The sequence below is a fragment of the Gallus gallus genome, chromosome 4 (genome assembly GCF_016699485.2).
Source record: "Gallus gallus isolate bGalGal1 chromosome 4, bGalGal1.mat.broiler.GRCg7b, whole genome shotgun sequence".
Classification (NCBI taxonomy): Eukaryota; Metazoa; Chordata; class Aves; order Galliformes; family Phasianidae; genus Gallus; species Gallus gallus.
In genome coordinates, this window is record NC_052535.1 from 47,766,807 (window position 1) to 47,785,447 (window position 18,641).

The 18,641-nt window shown below is 42.4% G+C and overlaps 1 protein-coding gene across 29 annotated transcripts in view; it reads left to right on the forward strand.

The window, feature by feature from the left end:
• Positions 1 to 18,641, forward strand: part of ADGRL3 (adhesion G protein-coupled receptor L3) — a 493,084-nt gene that overhangs the window by 369,365 nt on the left and 105,078 nt on the right. For all 29 annotated transcript variants that reach the window (XM_015276460.4, XM_015276462.4, XM_025149811.3 and 26 more), the window contains one exon: positions 17,197 to 17,502. In XM_015276460.4, coding sequence (XP_015131946.2) covers positions 17,197 to 17,502 — 306 coding nt within the window. The remainder of the gene's footprint in view (positions 1 to 17,196; positions 17,503 to 18,641) is intronic.

Genomic DNA, 18,641 nt, shown 5'->3' on the forward strand with positions numbered 1-18,641 from the left:
TAAAAAAAAATCTAAATGCTTTTCAAAACTCTCAATCTCTTTCACTTCTGATGCAACATGCACCATTTCTCATTGTATTTTCTGAAGATCTCTATAGTACACTGTGCAACGTAATTCCAGAACGTGTGGATAGAAATGCTATTTCCAGCAGTGAAACTTCTTAAAAAGCTGATAAGAAAAGAAAATTTTTTCAACTGCCAAAGGCAATCGATGTGGTGCTCTACCAGTGGTGTGGGAGGCAGAAGGTACATGTAGGCTGTGACAGGGCTCTTCGCCAGCAAGTGGAGAGAAATAGAGCAGCACAGTCTCTCTTCAGGCTCTGCAAAGTGGATCTGAGCTTCTCAGCACTGAGACACTGCTCTAGCCACCAGCACTAATCTTACCTGCCCACAATAAACATTGGCCTTGTGAATGCAGAGATATGACATGCAGGGATAGCGAACCATAGGAGGTATTCAACCACCTTGAGCTGGACTGAACTACTCACTGGGTTCCCCTTGTCACTGAGGGAGAGGCATACCTCTGGATTCAGATTTGGGAGAGCATGTGCCAGAGTTGAAATGGGTGTTTGTGGTTTCCCAGTAATTTACAGGAATTTCAGGGGTGATGCAAGCATTGCAAGGTGCAGCCACAGTTTCCCTGTTTGGCTGAGCAAAATGAGTGCCTTTTTTCTTTTTTAGGGCTTTCTTAGCTCTAGCCTCACGTGTACAAGTTCATCAGATTGAACACAAGAGCCAGTACTGAACCTGTGGTATATGTAGATAAAAATCAAAGGGCAAGTAAGACCAAGAGCCCTAAACAACCTGACACATGAAAAAGCTGGGCACAGAACAATACTTTCTGAAGTCAGTGGGAGATTCTGCTCTCTTAGTACTATTAAAATCAGGCCACTTGCTCAGAGACTACCATTAGGATACTGTTTATGAAAGCCTCGACCTAAATGTCTTATTCATTGTCTGCACTTTTTTCATACGGAAACAATAATGTGAGCTTAAATTAAGGGTAAGGGAAGCCCTTCACCTCACCCTGCCCACCAAGGACAGTGTGATGGGAGTACATATTCCAAAGGCAAAAATGGGATTGCCTTGCAAGAAGGAAGGTATAAACAGGGCTTCAATGTGCTCTCACAGCAGTATGGCAGGCAGAGACATGCAGTGTGGGAGACTTTGCTGACACATCTGTTATATTGGAAGTTTGGTTCTGCAGAATATGTTCTGGTCTTTGAAAGATGCCTTTGGCTTCACACTTAGTTGTTAGAGGATCAAGTATCTTATAATTTACTTTTCATTTACTTATTTTCAGTAAGCTCAGGTATTGTTGGCTAAAATTGGTCTTTGTCTACAGTTCTGATAGAGCACGCCTACCTTGAGGAAGCTCAAATCACAAAAGTTTTTATGGTTATCATTTGTAATCTAGCTTGTCTTAAAAAAAGATAGAATAGAATAAAGAACACTTTTGAAGGATACCAATTAGACAGGTGGTGTGAGTGCAAATCTTCCGCCACATCATTTTTTATGTGCCATTTGCTCAGATGCAGCTAACTCTAATTGTAATTTGTTTTGTGGTCAGAAAAGAGTATATAGAAATATACAAACATGCACACAAGCATAGGTAATTTATTTTGCTGTTCACCTAGTTTCAGGGGTGGGGGAATTAATGCTGTTTCCACCTTGCAATCAGACTTCAGCTCTACCCTGCTGGTTATGGCTCACCAAAGGTGGAGAAAGTGGTAATTCAGCAAATATTACCCCTGGGACATAAAACATCAACCAGAAAGAAGGCTTTTTCTTTCCCCTCCCAGTATCCTGCTGTGCTGGGTTTTGCTGAAGGAAAGATGTTGATAAATGTTATCCAATACCTGGGAAGTTAAATTTGCTCTCAGTGCTCAGGTGCGCTTCCTTTGGTCCATTAGACTTCTACCTGGAATATGAAAAGGTTTGTCAGGAGAATTTGAGGCATGCACTGGGGATCTGAAGCCCTGAGCAGAAGGGCCCTGCGCATTCCTGTTCTATGCAGGAGCACTTAGGGAAAAGCAAAGCAATTTTTTAAATCCTGTGGCTCTATCAGAGCAGCTGAGCCTCAGTATTCCCTAGGGGTCTGCAAGGAGGCGAGGAGGAGATCTGGCTAGCAATTAGGACAGAAATACTACCAAAGTGAAGCCACAGCTTTACTGAGCAGAAGATGATGGATGCCACAGTTTCCAGGGCTGCAGTGCTGGGTTGAGTTGGTGAGCAAGTGACAGTGAGCTCCTGCTATGATGGAGTAGAACAGTACTCCGTCACTGTCATGCCCTCTGGACACAGTCACTGTGGGGTCACTGAGAAGTCATCTCCTACCCTTCTTGGGTCTTGTTTTTCTTCTTTCTGATAATAAGATAACCGTAAATGGTATCATCTTGCTTCTTTAGAGTACCCAAGGTAATCCTTAAGATAATGCATAAATGAGAACTGAAGGTACTGCCCTGTACTGGGTTATAAATTCACAGAATCATATAATAGCCCGGGTTGGAAGGGACCTCAAGGATCGTGAATCTCCAACCCCCCCACCACTGGCACTTTGCTGTGTTGAACCTCATTAGATTCACCCAGGCCCATCTTTCAAGTCTGTTGAGGTCCCTCTGAATGGCATCCCTTCCTTCCATTGTGTCAACCGCACCACTCAGCTTGGTGTCATCAGCAAACTTGCTGAGGGTGCACTTAATTCCATCATCGATGTCGTTGTTAAAGATGTTAAAGAGCACCAGTCCCAGGACAGACCCCTGGGGAACACTGCTCATTACCAGCTTCCACCTGGACACAGAACCATAAATTGTGTTTTCTGAACTTTTTTGAAGGGTCAGACATGAAGATTTGGCATCAAAGCCAAACTTGTTGGCATTAGGAGCACCTTTGGTTTTGGAGTTAAGGAAAGGGGGAGTTGAGAACTGGACCAGGTCAGGACATGACTGCCAATAGAGGCTCTTCTGGGACAGAAAAGCAGTTGGAAAGCAATGGAGAAATAAAATTGGAAGGCACAGCTCTTTACTCTAGGGGCAGATGGAGAAGTGGTTTGGAGGCAATGACAGGTGAGACATGCAGCGGTAAGTTTTGGAACTGACCCGGGATGAGGAAAAGAGCTAAAAATAGTGATTTAAGATCCCTCATAGTGGAAGTGAGCCAGCAGTGTGTCCAGAGAGCTGTAAGGCAGGTTCTTCATGAATGAAATTTTATTCAACATGCAGGGAGAGAAATCTGGGTAAGAGGGAGACTGGGGAATTTCTGAACTTCAGACTGAAGTTTCAGCAGGAATCCTATCATCTGCAAGGGCTGAGCCTTGCTGATCCCGTGTTTCTTTTGGCTGATGAAGGCAATCTAACACCGCATTTCCCACTTGGAGGATCCCTGCAAGGAAATTGTCTCAGGAAAAAAAAATGTTCAGTGATAATGGCTAGCTCATACTGCCTTCATCCAGCCAGGCTGGGCATTAATGTTTAGATAAAAGGAAAACAAGCAACTTGGAAAGGATCAACTTCATATTAATTGCAGGAGAAAGGAATTGTTAAGCTGAGTGAGTCCTTGCACTTAATTCTCATTTTACACCCTTTGCTCCCTCTTTCCTGTGCTCCCTAGCGCTCATCCAACGCAATCTCGTGCTGTCCCAGGTCAATTCTTCATGGTTTTGTTTTTCATTTAGGCAAACAATACAGCTTGGACTTGCCTCAGCTTGACAAAAATGGACGTGTAATTTTCTGTTATATTGTTATCAGAGTCCTGCACACTTCAGCTGGCAAACAGATTGTCAAATATTCTTGGACAATATTTGTTCAGAGAGCAACAGAGAAAAGAAATCTAATATATGCTTTTAGATTCAGCTCCTTCCTTATGTGTTTTATTTGCTTTTATTTGCACACGCCTAAGATTTCCTTCATATCAGAGCATATTCAACCAAAGTTGCTTGGTCAGATTTATTGTCCACTGAGTACTCGTTCATGTCTGAAAGCTGGCTAATTTTGCTCCTTACATCCACCCCTTTCCCCCTGTGGTGGTGACCAGCAGTGAATACCAGCTCCTTGCAGGGACAAACATTGCTGTCTCCATCAAGAGCAGCAGTGCTGTGGGGCTGAAAGCTGCATGTGACAAACTAACATTGCATCAGCATTCCCTGTGAAGTACAGGTAGCTTGTGGCATGCTTAGCAAGCTGGTCTTAGGCATGCTCTTGAATTTCTTCAGTATGGGATACGCATTGCTATTACAGAAGACAAAATATCAGCTGGGAAGTGTAATTTCACATTGCTGCCCCTGGAGCTGGAAGTGATGCATGGTGCTGGAATATAGTTGCATCTCCCTTCGTGACAGCCCACTGTTCGCTGGAGCCTGTTTGACCAAGCATCTCAGAGTCTATGAGATTTCTGTGCACTCTGCTCTTGACAGGAGCTGGAGACGGCGCTGGGTTAACTGAATCAGCGTCACTGTTTTATCTCAAATATGAAGTTTAATAAGAGAAAATAACAGCTTAATTTGGAAAGGCATCTTGTAGGCCAGGGAGTCTGACCTTGAACAAATGACTACTGCCATGAGAGTTAGGGAGTTGTATGCTGGACTCAGAAAAGTACTGTGGACATGCTGAGCTTGGTGCAAATGGGAAGAATGGTCCCTTCAGTCTGATATTTTGTATGAGCTTTGGACTTTTTACAGGGAAATTGCTCAGGCAATAACCTGAATCGATAAAAGGGGTTCCTATATTGCATTAGCTATTAATTTGCTCATGCTATAACACAGGGGAACACAAGCATTCCTCGTCCTCCTTGCTTTACTGTAATCCTTGGGACATGTCAGCACCTCCCAGGAGCATATTGTGGACTATGGTGAATGATGTTCTCTGTAGGGGAAGGAAATGAAGACGTTGGATTCTCTGGTCTGGGACGAGTTTTGCCCTGTCTCTCCCCACCATGAGTCTGTTCTCATCATCCACACTGCAATTCTGGATTTTGTAGTCACCCTTGGTTTAATAAACCAGTGCCAACTAAAGAAACCTGAGCAAATAGTTGAGACACTTGCCATTTCTTTTGTGCCCCAGGGATTTGCTGTAGAAGATACAGTGCTTTTTAGGTAATGGAGTCATAAGTTGCTTGCTGTTGAGTGGCACTGCTTTCCAGCCTAGGCTCAGGTATGGAGATTTTGATACACAGTGGAAGTGATAGCATTGAATGAACCATATGTTGTAGGCTCCTGTTACCATCACTGTAGTGAGGCACCTTCTAAGAGCACCTCATGTATGCCTAACTGCCATGAATTCAGTTATTTCATTCCTTTCCAAAGAAGCTCAGTTTTATGCCCTGTTTTTAGCATTCCTAGCCTGACAGATTTCTTTTTTGCTATGAATTATTCTGTCTGCTTCAGCTGCCTGCTTTTTCTCATTTACATTTAAGATAATGGAAGAAGAGTTGCTTTTGATGACATAAGTGAGCTAGATTTTGGGTTAGCATTGTTATAAAATGAGACTTCTGCCTGGATAATGTGAAATATTAGGGATTTTGAGGTTTTAGTACCTGTAAAGCACTACAGTGACTAGAAAAGCTAATATACTTCCTCCCTGTGAATTGACAGGACTTCGCAATGCATGCATGGAATGCAAGAGGCTCAAGGCTAATAGCATTACAGGTCCCAACACATGCACTAAATGGTTTGCTGTAAAATATTTACTAAACAAAAACATTTCAATATATATGACACTGAAGGGGGGGGAAGGGGGGCATGGGGGGGAATAATAATCATGCTGTAGATTGGTGCATTTATTTTATGCTACCTGTGAGAGCTATAAATGAGGTTTAGGCTTTGTGCTAGAAGCAGACAGCAGCTCTCTAGCCCTGTACTGTACCATTCGTTTTATCCTATACTTATAGTAATATCTGAACAAAGCATCTCTGCTGTATTTCAGATACTGATACAAATTGCTTGACTACATTTTTTCCTCATTTTCTGTTATGCTTTTGCATCTCACAGTCAGATAAAAATGAAGTCACATTGAGCTAGGTGCTAGATGTATTTTTAAGATACATGCATTGGACCAGATCAGACTTCTTTTTTTTTCTCTCCCCTCTCCTCTTTTTTCACATGTTGAATATATGCACTTGTTTTTCTTCCCTATGATTGTTCTGCTCAAACTATCACGTTTCTGCTCTGTAGTGACGCCAGGTACTTAATTCTACTAGCATATACATTACACATTGGCAAGGAGGTTACACATTTTGAACATCTCTAAAGGATATCTTTTTTTTTTTTTTTTTTTTTCATTTGTATCATCTTATCTGCTTCTCTTTACCAGTTCCAACTTCTCCTCTTTCTACTGTGGCTTGGAAGGATCCACAGTGTCTTTCCTTTTTGGTAGTCCAAGTAGATCAGGTGCTTTTTTTTTAGGCCTCCAAGCCAGGAGGACGTTATGGAAAATCCCTATTCTGGCACAGCAGCATCAGAACATTCCTCTGTGTTTTTGATGCTCCAATTTTGATCAATAATTCCTCTGACCACCTAAACTTTAGCACTTGCCTGTGTGCAAAACCAGATGCCAAATCCAAGGAGACAGCCATGTGGCTTCATCCTAAAATAAACTGCATTTCAACTCCGCCGTTCACTTGTAGATTTCTGATGTCTGTCTTTTTCTTTGGGACTGATTCAAGGTAACAGAAGGTCAATGGGTGTATTTCTCCTCTTTGCAAGAATGTTAAACTTACATTGCTATGTGCTGGTCTGAACTAGCCATTAACAGGAATGCTCTGAGAGCTGACAGATGTAAGCTCAGAATCCACATTGAAGGTTTTTCCACTTAGTTCTAATGCATTGTCATCTTGTTATGAGTTAGAGTTTCAGATTGAACCTTAGCCAGATCTGACTATTTGTGAGCTGGTAGCCCTGAGCAGTGCCAAGTCAAATAAGTTGGGCTAAACCTCTCTCTCTGGTTCTGGTTGCTGTTCCTTGCTCCTCTTAGCCTTGTGTTGTGACTTTCCAGTAGAGACAACAAGCCCTGGCAGTGAGTCCAGCACTGGAACCTTCAGGCTGGAAATTTTGCATTTCCCTGAGATAATGGGGCACATGCATGCACGTTCAGCATCACTACTCAAACCCCAAGGTCCTCTCTTCCCCCAGGATGCAGGTGAGCAGTGCTTTGTGTAGTAGGGCATCAGTGTGGATTTCATAGTGTACAAAGTTGCCTGTGTCCACAAGTATCAAATTCTTGATTGAAACCATTACCCACTTCACTTCAACTTAAAATTTCCTGTAGATTATACAGTTTGTTTGTCATAAATCTGCTTTGCTAAAGCAAATGTGTTTTTCACAATATTAATGTCTCTCTTGCTGTTAAAGCCCTCTGCAGAACATCAGATATCTATAAAGCAAATTTAGACACCAGTTCCCCAGTTAAGCACTGTTTAGGCAGATCCCCGAGCCAACATGAATACAGCTATTAGAATTGAGCTTTACAAAATATTGACATTTCTACACAAGTACTAAAGAGTTTTGGAAGGGAGCTAAACAGTGTTTTATTTTTTGTCAGGGAAACTGCTTTATTTCTTAATGTAACTGAATATTGATATTCTCACAATGGAGTTTTGTCAGCTTCTTAGAATTTGCTTTCATGATAGACTTTTTTTCTGCTTAGCACAGGCTTGTTCCCTCCCTTCCATCCATCCATTATGCCACGGGCAACCACTGGAAAGTTGAATGAGAGCATTAGCTGAATGCAAATGACAGGATGCAAGATGAGGCCTGGCTGAAAGAAGGAGCCCATAGCAGCCCTCTCTTCATGAGCACTCATTTACAGGAGAGATCTTAACACCATATCCACACCAAGGTGCATAAGAGCATCCTTGCAGGATGCGACAAGGCAGTTTTTCTCAGTATCTCCCTATTTCTGCTGGTTTGAATTATCAGCTCTTCTCATAGTTCAGGCTGTTTCTCTTGCAAGAGTAAATTGAATAAATAAATAATATAGAAGCCAATGCAGTCAAAGACTGTGCAGAGCAAGTGCCCTGTAGAGGAAAAAAAAAATCGCTTGGCAGCTTTGGAGAAGGATTTGTTTTTTTGGATGAGGTTTGAAATAACCAGTGGGTTGTATAGCAAGAGGATAAAATAGACAGTTGTGGTGGAAGACAAAAGGTGATCTTTTGCTGTCAGGTTTATCACCCCCACCGCTCGAAAGGATACTCAAAGTACAGTATGGGTTTAACATCTTCTATATAACTAGTAGGTCTAGCTTCTGGATCTCTGGATTCTTCAACTGGATCTTCTGGATCCAGTTCATGTCTGGAAATGCAGCATGACGTGCATTTTAAAGAAATCAGTCCTGAAAGGGGCTAGGAAAGATGGGTATAAGAATCCCTAATTCCACCTTTTACGTTTTGGGGCTCCTTCCATTTCCTTTTTTTCATTTCAGTTGACCAGTCCATCCATGGATGGTGTTTGCATTTAAAATGTTGGGCTCTGGGGCTGACTTGTGAGCCTAACAGTGATATGCCGAACTGAGAGAAACCTCAAATCCTGAACCTTGGTGCAGCTAGGATTGAAGGATAATGCAATGGTGTAAGATGAGATGCACAGCAAATGCACTAAGCAGCCTTTGTTGCTGTAATCTGCCAAATCAAATGGGAGGCAGCTGGGCCAGAAGCTGCTCACTCATCTATGCACCCACGTGTGCTGCAGGGCTGGGGAGTCACCATCTTGTAGCTAGGTTTGGTTGTACTCTGCTCTCTTCTTCAAGATAAGAGCACAACACAATCAGGTTTTAAATATTCATATACAGATCACAGCAGTGTAGCTTGGAAGCACCGAATCATTGAGAATTGAAAACTCTAATCTGAACTTTTGAAAACTGTCCAATTTCTTTTTTATTTACAGCCTTTGAACTGTCTCACAAATTGGGAAGTAACTATCCAGCCATTATGCAGGCAGATTATGATATGTTTAAGAGTCCAAGGCATTTATCTGAACACATTTGGCTGTCTTGCTCACTAACATCTAGATTGGAGTTATTACACACGCAGATGAACAGAAACTACTTGAAGATGATAGTTTTCTTGTATTAAAGTTATGTTTGTAGCTTGCACTGCAGAAACATCTCAGTTAGCCTTATAAGCTGAGTGCCTTTGGCACCTGGAAGTACTCATCACATTGATTGGGTAGGTCAGAAAATGCTGGGACATAAACAGTCATTTTGTGACTCCTGCTCTTTTTTCCATTCAGCACAAGTGCAGAGGTGGAGAACTGCTGGAGAAGGACCAGCTCCATCTGGCACTGCCTCTGTGGAGTACATGAAAGTTGTTCAATTCAAGATGCAGAAGTGTAGGTAAAAGGCAGGAAATACACATTAGATGAAGTTATATCGTTGCTAAATGGATGGGAAAAACTGTTTTTCCCCTCTTAATCACTACATACATGTTTATTTTGCATAGAAACTGGAGGTTTCAGCTTGCATGGATAAAATGTACACATAGTTTAATTAAAAGGAAAAAAAAAAAAAAACAAGCCTGGAAAGCTCAGCCTCCAGTAGATCTTTTGCGTGTGTAAGCATAGTACTTACTTACATAGTACATGTGTCTACTCTAGCATGGTCTGAATGAAAATCTGACAGTACCTGTTATTGAAATCAAAAGTGATTTCTCTAACAATGGGATAGTGAGGAATTCCTACTGGATTTCTCTTTAATAGAGTTTGAAGGATTCAGGTTGGAAGACAGTGCATAAGATCTGCACCACTGGCTCTGATGGTTGTGAATCATGCCAGGGGACAGAGATTGTTTAAGAGGTTAGAAGTTCACTCCATACGTTCGGTAATAATATGCAGCTGGTATGCCCTTAAAGGGGATTGAATGCTTTTTTCCCCCTTGTGTGAAATAATATGTGGATTAAAAAAATAGTCGTCAGATTTTATATGTTAAAGTCTATAAATTCAAAGTAAATGCAACCACATCTGACAGTGTTTTTGAAAACTAGAGCGATTTAAAGCTAGATTGCCTAAAAATAGCTTTTGAACTGAACTCTCAAACCTATTAGATTAGTCCATTTATAATAAATCCTGATGTACTGTCTATTAGATCAGCTCTTCTGTAATCTTTTCCTGTTTACCAGGCATCCTATGGGCATAGTTTATCTGCATTTCTAACAGCATTACAGCATCATGTTAAAAAAATGTATGCTAATTTGTCATCTTACAAATGATTGTCCAGTTATATTTCTTCGTGAATGTTCAGGATGAGTTGCAAAGCCTGGAAACAGCAATATGGCATTAATACCTTCATTGGGTGGGTAGTGAAGGATTCAAGAAGTACACAATGGTGGATTTGATGGAGACTGTGGTTAGAAAAACAGTGCAAAGACTATCACTACTGTCTTTGGCCACTGTGGTTTGGTATTAAGAAGACCATGGTAAAGACTAGCTGATGCCCATATGCTGTAGAATTTAATTTCTGGCTTTGCCAGGTATGCTGGTGTGCTTTAGCCCCATACAAATAGTAGGTAAAATGTTGTCTAATGTCTCTAAAGCGACATGTTTTAAGCAGGATCCCATAATTTCTTGAATAAGAGAGAGAAAATAAAAAAAGATATGACAAGTAAATTGTGGGCCTGACATTAAGAGCTCCTGGGAGCCAGAAAGATGTTAAGCACTCACTCGCACACAAAAAGCCCTACAAAAGCATAAAAGTTGGTGTTTTATCCCCACCAAAGCAAACAAACAAAAAAATAGATTGGATTTTGTGTTCTTACTTTTTCAGGCAAAGTGTGGAAGTTTGCAATAATAGCTAGGATATTTTTCACAAAACTTGACTATTCCATACCAATTCAGCATGCATAATGAACAATTGGTCATCATCAGTAATGTAAAGTTTTTATTTTAAATGGATTTTAGTATACAAAGTTTCTGCCTGCTGGAAAATGGCCCCATGTGGTGGTTGCTTTGAATGCATTAATTGTCTTGCTGAGATTTGTAGTGCAGTGAGAAAGGATGAATTTGGGCACATTGACCAGATTCAAGCCTGTTGAGATGATTTTGCTCATACTCTTTGTCTTTTGAGTTAATTTTAAATGCTTAAGCTAAGATTCAGAGGGGAAAAAAAAAAAAAGTGTGTTAAGTGAACCCAGCTTGAAGTGCAGTGAAATAGCTGAGTTTGCACCAGATCTTGGACCACAGCTGAAAGTTCTTCCCTGATACTGGGAACTTACTCAACATCTGGCCCATATCCATTGCAGCATCCATCCAGGCTCTGTAGAATAGTTACATGTGGGTAGAGTAGCCTTGGGCACAATTCACAGTCTCATGCTAGAAGAGAGGGGAAAAAAAAAAAATATCCTGAAAGGATGTTTCCACTTGGCAGCAGTCCACAAGAGAATGGACCTTTTGTCTCTCAGATGCAGTGTTCTCCTCCTCCTCTGCTGTTTCAGACAGTAGGGAAGCTGCCTATCTGTAAGTAATGCATTAATACCTTACGTGACTCTTCTGGAACCCAGGTCTGAGCACAGTCACATTGTTTCAAGACAATATGCAGTACTGAACAGTTTGGGGCTATCACATATCTAATCTTTCTTCCTACAGATGGTTTTTCTGAGCATTTTGTCAGTCTCCTTCAACAAAGCTCCCAGTGACCAAAAGAACCCAAAAGCGAAGCCCTTCAAAAACAGCGTGTGAACTTTTCTGTTCACATATGATTCTGGCTCAGCTTCCACAAATAACTGCATGTGTGAGTACAGGCAAGAGCTGTTGAGACGTTTGATGTGAAGCCTTCTTGGCCTTCTCCTGCAATAAAAATAAACCATAGTTTCTCTCAAACACATGAAAGGAGCTGCATGTAATTTAGGACTTAATCTCTCCTTGCTGATTCTCTGTGCCTCAACTCCTGGGTGGCACTGGAGTGTGGCCTTTGGTCTTCCAGTGGACTTCCAATATGAGATGGTTTTTCAGGGGAGTGTTTTCTACTTGATGTAACATTGTGGAGCACCAGTGCTCTGAGCTGAGCTACTGGATGCCTGCTCCTGGAGTTCTTAGGGATGGCAGTGTGTGTGCAAGGTTCAACCTTGGTGCTCCTTGACTTCAGTCACCCTTTGCTGTGACTTTAAAGAGAGTTTGGAGAAAAGCTGCCCCCCAAGAAAAAGAAAAATAAGCAAAAGAAAACAGGAATATATTTTTTTTCAATTTTTTTTTCTAGTGATCTTCAGAAGATATTCTGAAGTGCATTTGAAAATGCCAGTAGAGAGGTAATTCCCAGAAGATGCATTTATGTGATAGGAAAGAAGGGTTTAGGATTTTTTTGCTGCCTCTTTCAAGACTTGCCTACACTTTCTCATTGCTATATAAATACAACTTCCACCTTTCTTCAGTAGAAGAAGAATTGGGGGGTGGAGGGGTTGGGAAGGAATGCTGTACTCCTGCAGAAGCTGAACCCATTGGATTAGTTGTACCTTGAGTTCTGCTCAAGGGGCAGGCTTGCTTTGAGAAAGCTAGTCATCCATCTGCATGCATGGGACAGAAGAATCATTGTGTCTCTTAAATATCATGTTCATTATTTAGTGGAGTGAGTCATAGCCTGAATATGTAGGTGCAGACAGTAAGAAAAAACATCAGGGAAAAAGGAGATAGGAAGTGATCTCGAATAATCTTGCCTGAAATGGTCTGCTTTGCACAAGCTTTTGTGATAGGAAAACACTTTTAAGTCATCTGAAAAAAAGCAGTGTCTTGTGTCTGGGAGCACCAAGATGTGGGAAGGGAAGAGGACTTCTGTGCTGGATTGTTCCAGTGGCTGATACAGAGTGCTTGTCAATTCTACATTGTCATTTTTAGACCAGAAAAGAGGAAGGGAAGGAAAAGAAAGAACCCCTCATTTATACATATTATTTTTTGTCTGTGAATAAATTCCTCCCATGATTTTCCCCTGGTCATGCATAATTCCCCCTCCAGGGGACTGAGCTCTGTGTAAGGGCTGGGAAATAAAAGAAAGAAGGGAAAAATTGGCCATTTCTTTTTCTTGCTAGTAAATGCTCTGGGAACAGAGACAAGTTCCTCTGGGAGTTGCAATTACTCCCCTGTGGACATTGGAAATGCAGCTCTGGTCTGACTGATGGCAAAACTTAGTTTTCTGCCATTAGTGCCTTCTCTCTAGATAGTGTAACAGGGAAAAAAAGATCAAGTATTGCTTTGGGTTTCTTCTAGGAAAGAGGTGTTTCCATGACTGCAGCATGCTACCTTAGGAACACTGTGGAAGTATTCATCCCAGCGCTGTGCTGGGGCCATGCTTCATGGAACTGAAGTTGGCAAAATCTCATGAATGTTTGGGATTTGAAGCTAAGGAGTAAAAACTGATTTCTTACCTAAAACTTGTTTTGAAAGTCTTCATATGGCACAACATGGTTAAAGCAAGCAGTAAAATAATCAAGATTATATGTTCCTAGTTGTAGTAGTGTTGATGATTTTTAAAGGGCACTCCTTGTCTATGAGCAAGAATTGTATCATGAAATATTATCTGAGGAATCCTTCTATTAACGTGTCCTCAAGGAAAAACTGCTTTTCTCTGAGTTACAGACTTGCAGTATATTGGCAGCCTTAGGTAATTTGGAGGTTTGATCTCTGTTCTGTGCTATAGAACTTAGGTAATTGTGCACAGGTTGCAGTCTATTCGCGGTTTTGCTTGGATCTGAGAATCATTTATATGTAAATGATGCTGATCTCTTGTTCTGCCCCTTCTAACCAATTAACTTGGTTTTAAAGCACGCCGTTGTGAGCAAAATGAGGAACTGGCAGGGCCTCTGCAGCTTGGTGGTGGTAGTGATCATATTCACTGGGGCTCATTTCCAAATCGAGCTACTGAATGATCAGAACTTTGATCTGAACTCAGTGCCGTCCCTGTATCTTACTGCATTTAGGCCGCTTCAGGTCAGCTTTTTTATGCCTTCCTATAATTTGTGCTACGTAAACGGCAGAGCTGTGATTTTTAAGACCAGAGAAAAAAGAAGAAAGGCAGAAGTACGAGCCCTCCAAGAGATTTTGGCAGCAATGCCAAGGGGTTTTGGAGGACAAAATATTTTACTTATTTACTTATTTAAAGGGAATACTAGTAAGTCCTTTGCACGTAGCTGATACAGGAAGCTTGACAGAGCTATTCCAAAGCCATCATACTCAGTGATTGTCAGTGAAAACTCAAAAATGCAGTACCACTGCAAGCAGGTTGGGGGGAGCTCCTGGGTGCTCACTCATTGTGCCCATAGAATCATTAAGGGTGGAAAGACCTCTAAAATCATCTAGTTCAACCATCACCACAATACCACTAAACTATGTCCCTCAGTGCCACATCTCCATATTTCTTCAGTACCTCCAGGGATGGTGAGTGCACCATCTCCTTGGGCAGCCTGTTCCAATGTATCACCACTCTTTCTGAGAAGAAATGTTTCCTAATATCCAACCTGAGCCTCCTGTCTCACAGACTAAGGCACCTCTTGCCCTGTGCTGCTTCTTTGTGGTCTGAACTGGACCCCATACAATTCATTTTTCGGACTTCTGTTGTTTCTTAAGATTCAACTAATCCCTCTTCTGTGTTGCCCACTTGAGATCTGTTTCCATAGGCTTGCAAATGGCTGTAGGAATGATTTTAAGGCTGATTTACCAGCTTTACCCTTGAAACCTCATCTGCTGTTTCTATTTGGTACTTCTGCACCTGTAGGACATGATGTGGCTTGCTTTGCAAATGGAAAATTGTTATTATGTGACTAAATGGGTGAATTGCTGCAGGTTGTAATTTATCAAACTAATCATTGTTATGAAGAAATAAAATATATACTCATGGCAAGGCCTGCTGTAATAAAACCAGATAACTTTTTTGCTGAAGTTCTCTACAAATTTTGATCCTCCCTGTAATGTCAGATGGAAATCGTGTGCTGCTTGGTGATCCTGCACAGCTTTGAGCAGAAACTAGAAGAAATCTGTCAATGTCTGCAGGGTTTTACTTTGTGTTTTTTGGAATTCGTTCAAACCCTGTAGAAGGGAGGTGGTAGGAGAAGGCTGGAAATTTTGATCAATGAGCTTTGTGACTGCTGAAATGTCAACATTTCCCAAAACCTTGAGCAAGCCGTGTGCGTGTATACGCACGCACGTGCACAAACCACAGACTCCCGTGCTGACAGGCACAAATCTACTGCCAGGACCCATAACCCAAGTCAGGCCAATCCCCCATGAGCACTGCTAACCTGCAAGTGAAGAACAAGGAATCGATGCACAGGCATCTGATGTACTGCTATACCAGCACAAAAAAGAGCAGCACTAAAGCTCATGGCTTGGGACACCAGGAATTGGAGCAGGCTCCATAACCTGCGTCCTCATCTTCAGCTGACTTAGTGCCTATAGCACTACTGATTGCCTTTTTGGAGGCTGGGTGAGAAGATAATCTCATTTTCCAAAACAATCACAGAGCTGGAATTTTTAAATTGAATGCTTTCTTGAGTAAAAATACTGATCCTTCAGAAAATTACTTTTATTATGCTTCTGGCTTAGTTTTAGAGTCTGTGTAGATAATTTCTCGGAGTTGGATTGAAACTACAACCAGATCAAGCGTGTGCTTCAGCTGCCATGTTATTGATCCTCCTGGGGCAGAAGAACTGCCCGCTACACCGTGGGCTTTGCACAAACGAATTACTTAAATCACACAGAAAGAAAGACTTTCAGCATGGAAAAATTCCTGTTCTACACTACAGGCAGGCATCTCTGTGCTTTAAATAGGTTGACTTGAACGAACATTTACCTGAACTCCAGTGACAGCAATATCATTATACATTAATAACTAATATAGCATTAACAGTGAGCATGGTCTGCTTCACTAGAACTAAAAGAAAAGGTCTCAGCTCTCGGGAGCTCGTATGCTGAGCCTGCTCACACAGCTGAGTAGCTGAGCGGTTGGTGCTCAGGGCAACAGGGTGATTCTCACATTTAATTTTAATTTCTGGCTAGGCTGGCATTCACACATGGCTGTATTTAACTTAAGAACTCAGATTCCTTTTGCTGGATGTGGAGCGACTTGTGTCACTGAGAGATTTTTGGCTGCTGGGAGAGATGGGACGTTAAGGAGCTGTTGTGGCACGGGAATTTAAGAGGGACTGATATCAGACAAGGAGGATGACTATCTGTAGGTCCTCCCTTGGCTTGCTGTGCTTATACTACTGGGGAGATTGGTGGGACAGTTGTGAAAGTCTAGCGTTTGATGGGAGTAGAAGTGTTATGTTAAGAGAAGCAGGAGGACACTTATCTCTGGGAGATGGGAGAAGTAGCCTTCTGTACAAGCTGGGTACGGGAGGACATGGCAGGACAACTGAAGGGAGCCTGCCTTGGTTTTCCCACCTGAAATTTCAAGGCAAGAGATGAGGAAGTCTAAGCAAAGCTGCAATCAGTGCCAAGACCTTAGTCTAAATAGGAGACAATATAGTGTACTTACAAGGTGGACATCCTTCAACATTTACTACACTTAGCACAGCTGTGTCAGGATGTAGTACAGGTTAATGCATTTCTAAAGCAGGTTTGCCACCTCTTGCTGCTGGACACCCAGCCCCAGTTTTAAATGAAATAGCTTCTGGGGATTATACCCGAGGATGTGGCTGCGTTGCTGTGTGCCTTTGTGCTGCCACACGGCCCGCTGCTTGAGGGGCTGAGCATGGTGTCAGGACTAGGCAACAAGGCAAGAGGGAGAAAATGAGCAACGTGCTCCAGAGTGCTCCATGTTCATCCTTCCCTCTGCTGCCATTCTGCGTATTTTGGGACATGGGTTTGTGGTGCAGAGCTTTTTTATTGTACCATGGAAAACATTTTCCTGACCAAACCAGCTGGGTTTTCAGCAACAAAAATAGAAAATTAAAAGCACTTCTGTGCTAGATGCTCCCTAAAAGATGGAAAATAAGATTTTTACATTAAAATGCCAGAAAGAAAAATGGAGAGGGCATAAAATTCTGCTTTATTTTTATCAGATGCTAGTGCTTTTGGAAAATCATTTTTGCACTGGGGGTCATTACTCCCCTGTGTGCTTCCCTACCTGTGTCCCTCTTAAAGGCATCAAGCGCTGCACTGATTGTAGCTCCTGCTACAGCCAGCAGGCCACTCTGGGTGACAGGCAGATGGGACATCCTTGGGTCGAGGCTTGCGTGCACACCGTCTCCTTTTTCTCCTCCCTGCCTTTAACTCGCTCTGGCTCTGTTTCAGGGGTATCGACATCAGGGGCACTGGGCCCAGTGAGCACCACTACCAGCACCACGCCACGAATGGCTACCAGCAGCACTGGTCGCCCCACCACCACCTCGGCCTTGGGCAGGAGGAACAGGAGCACCAGCATGCCCTCACCCATGGCTGATGTCCCTGATGAGATGACCACGCACCTCCCGCCCGCCTCCTCCCAGCTGCCCCCAGCTGGTGCCGAGAGCTGCGACCCAATGGAAGCCCGTGATATTATGTGGTCTCGGACCCGGCAGGGACAAGTGGCTAAGCAACCATGTCCCATGGGCTCGATAGGTGAGTGAAGTGTTGAGGGGACACAGCAAGCCATCTGCATTTGTCTGTAGGGAACTGCAAGTTGGATCTGTGCTCTGTGGCATACATACTTTCAACAGTGCAGTACATTGCTGTCCTTTGTCAGCTCTATGTTATTTTGGTGGATTATGGCCTGACCAAAGCCTCCACATGCTGAGCACGTTGCACAGGATCTTTGCCATTCCAGGCTCTCACTGAATGAGACGTGAAGCTAACAACTTGTGGAGTTGAGCTTGACGTGCTCTAGGAAATCTTGGCTCTATAAGCTGTATGCAGTGTACCTCTTATCCCTGCTCTGCCTGCATTTATAGCCTCCGGGCTCACTGACTGATATGTTGATGGCTGACACTTCACTTGTTTGGAGAGGGAAAAAAATCAACAAAACATATATTTTGCCAAAACTCTGTACCTCACTGTTTACATTCCAAAGGTTATGGCTTACCTTTCTAGCACAGGTGTTCCCAGACTGGACTCTTCAACCAACATGAGTGATTTTTCCAAACTGCAGCCAGCATCTGGTGCCATCAGCAGGGAAAGCAGAGTAGCAACAAAGCCAAATCTTTCAAAATGGCTTACAACTTGTTGGGTCTTGCTCCTTTTCTTCTACTCTTCCATCAGTTGTTTTCTCCCAAAAGTTTGCTTTTGGAAAATTTCTGTCCAAATCAGAACACAGTTGATTAAATAATGAGCTCTGGCATATGGTTTAGTTTACCCTATTTTAACAAATGGTATTTTAAAAAGGATTTATTTTTCAAGCTAGTCTTGGTGTCCAGCCCTGAGAACCTGCTTGCCAAGAAGAAATAGGAAGATGGAGGAAATTGCCTGAAAATAAGGGTTGGGGGGATCTGGCTTGTGGAGGAGACTCTATTAATTATCCACTCCTTTGCCCTGGAGAGCCATTCACACCTCTGTATTCGAATTCTGACTCCCTCTTGAATTCAGTGAGATCAGGGTGATAAAATGTACATCAAGTATAAGAGGCATGGAAAGACATCAGTGGTTAGAGTAGGTAAAGAGTGCTTTTACTGTCTTTCTCAGCCCTGCTTGGTAAAATTAGGTGTACAAAAGGTATCATGTGGTTCCCAGAGAGAGGAAGAGGTGGTCCGAACTGAAACTGCAAG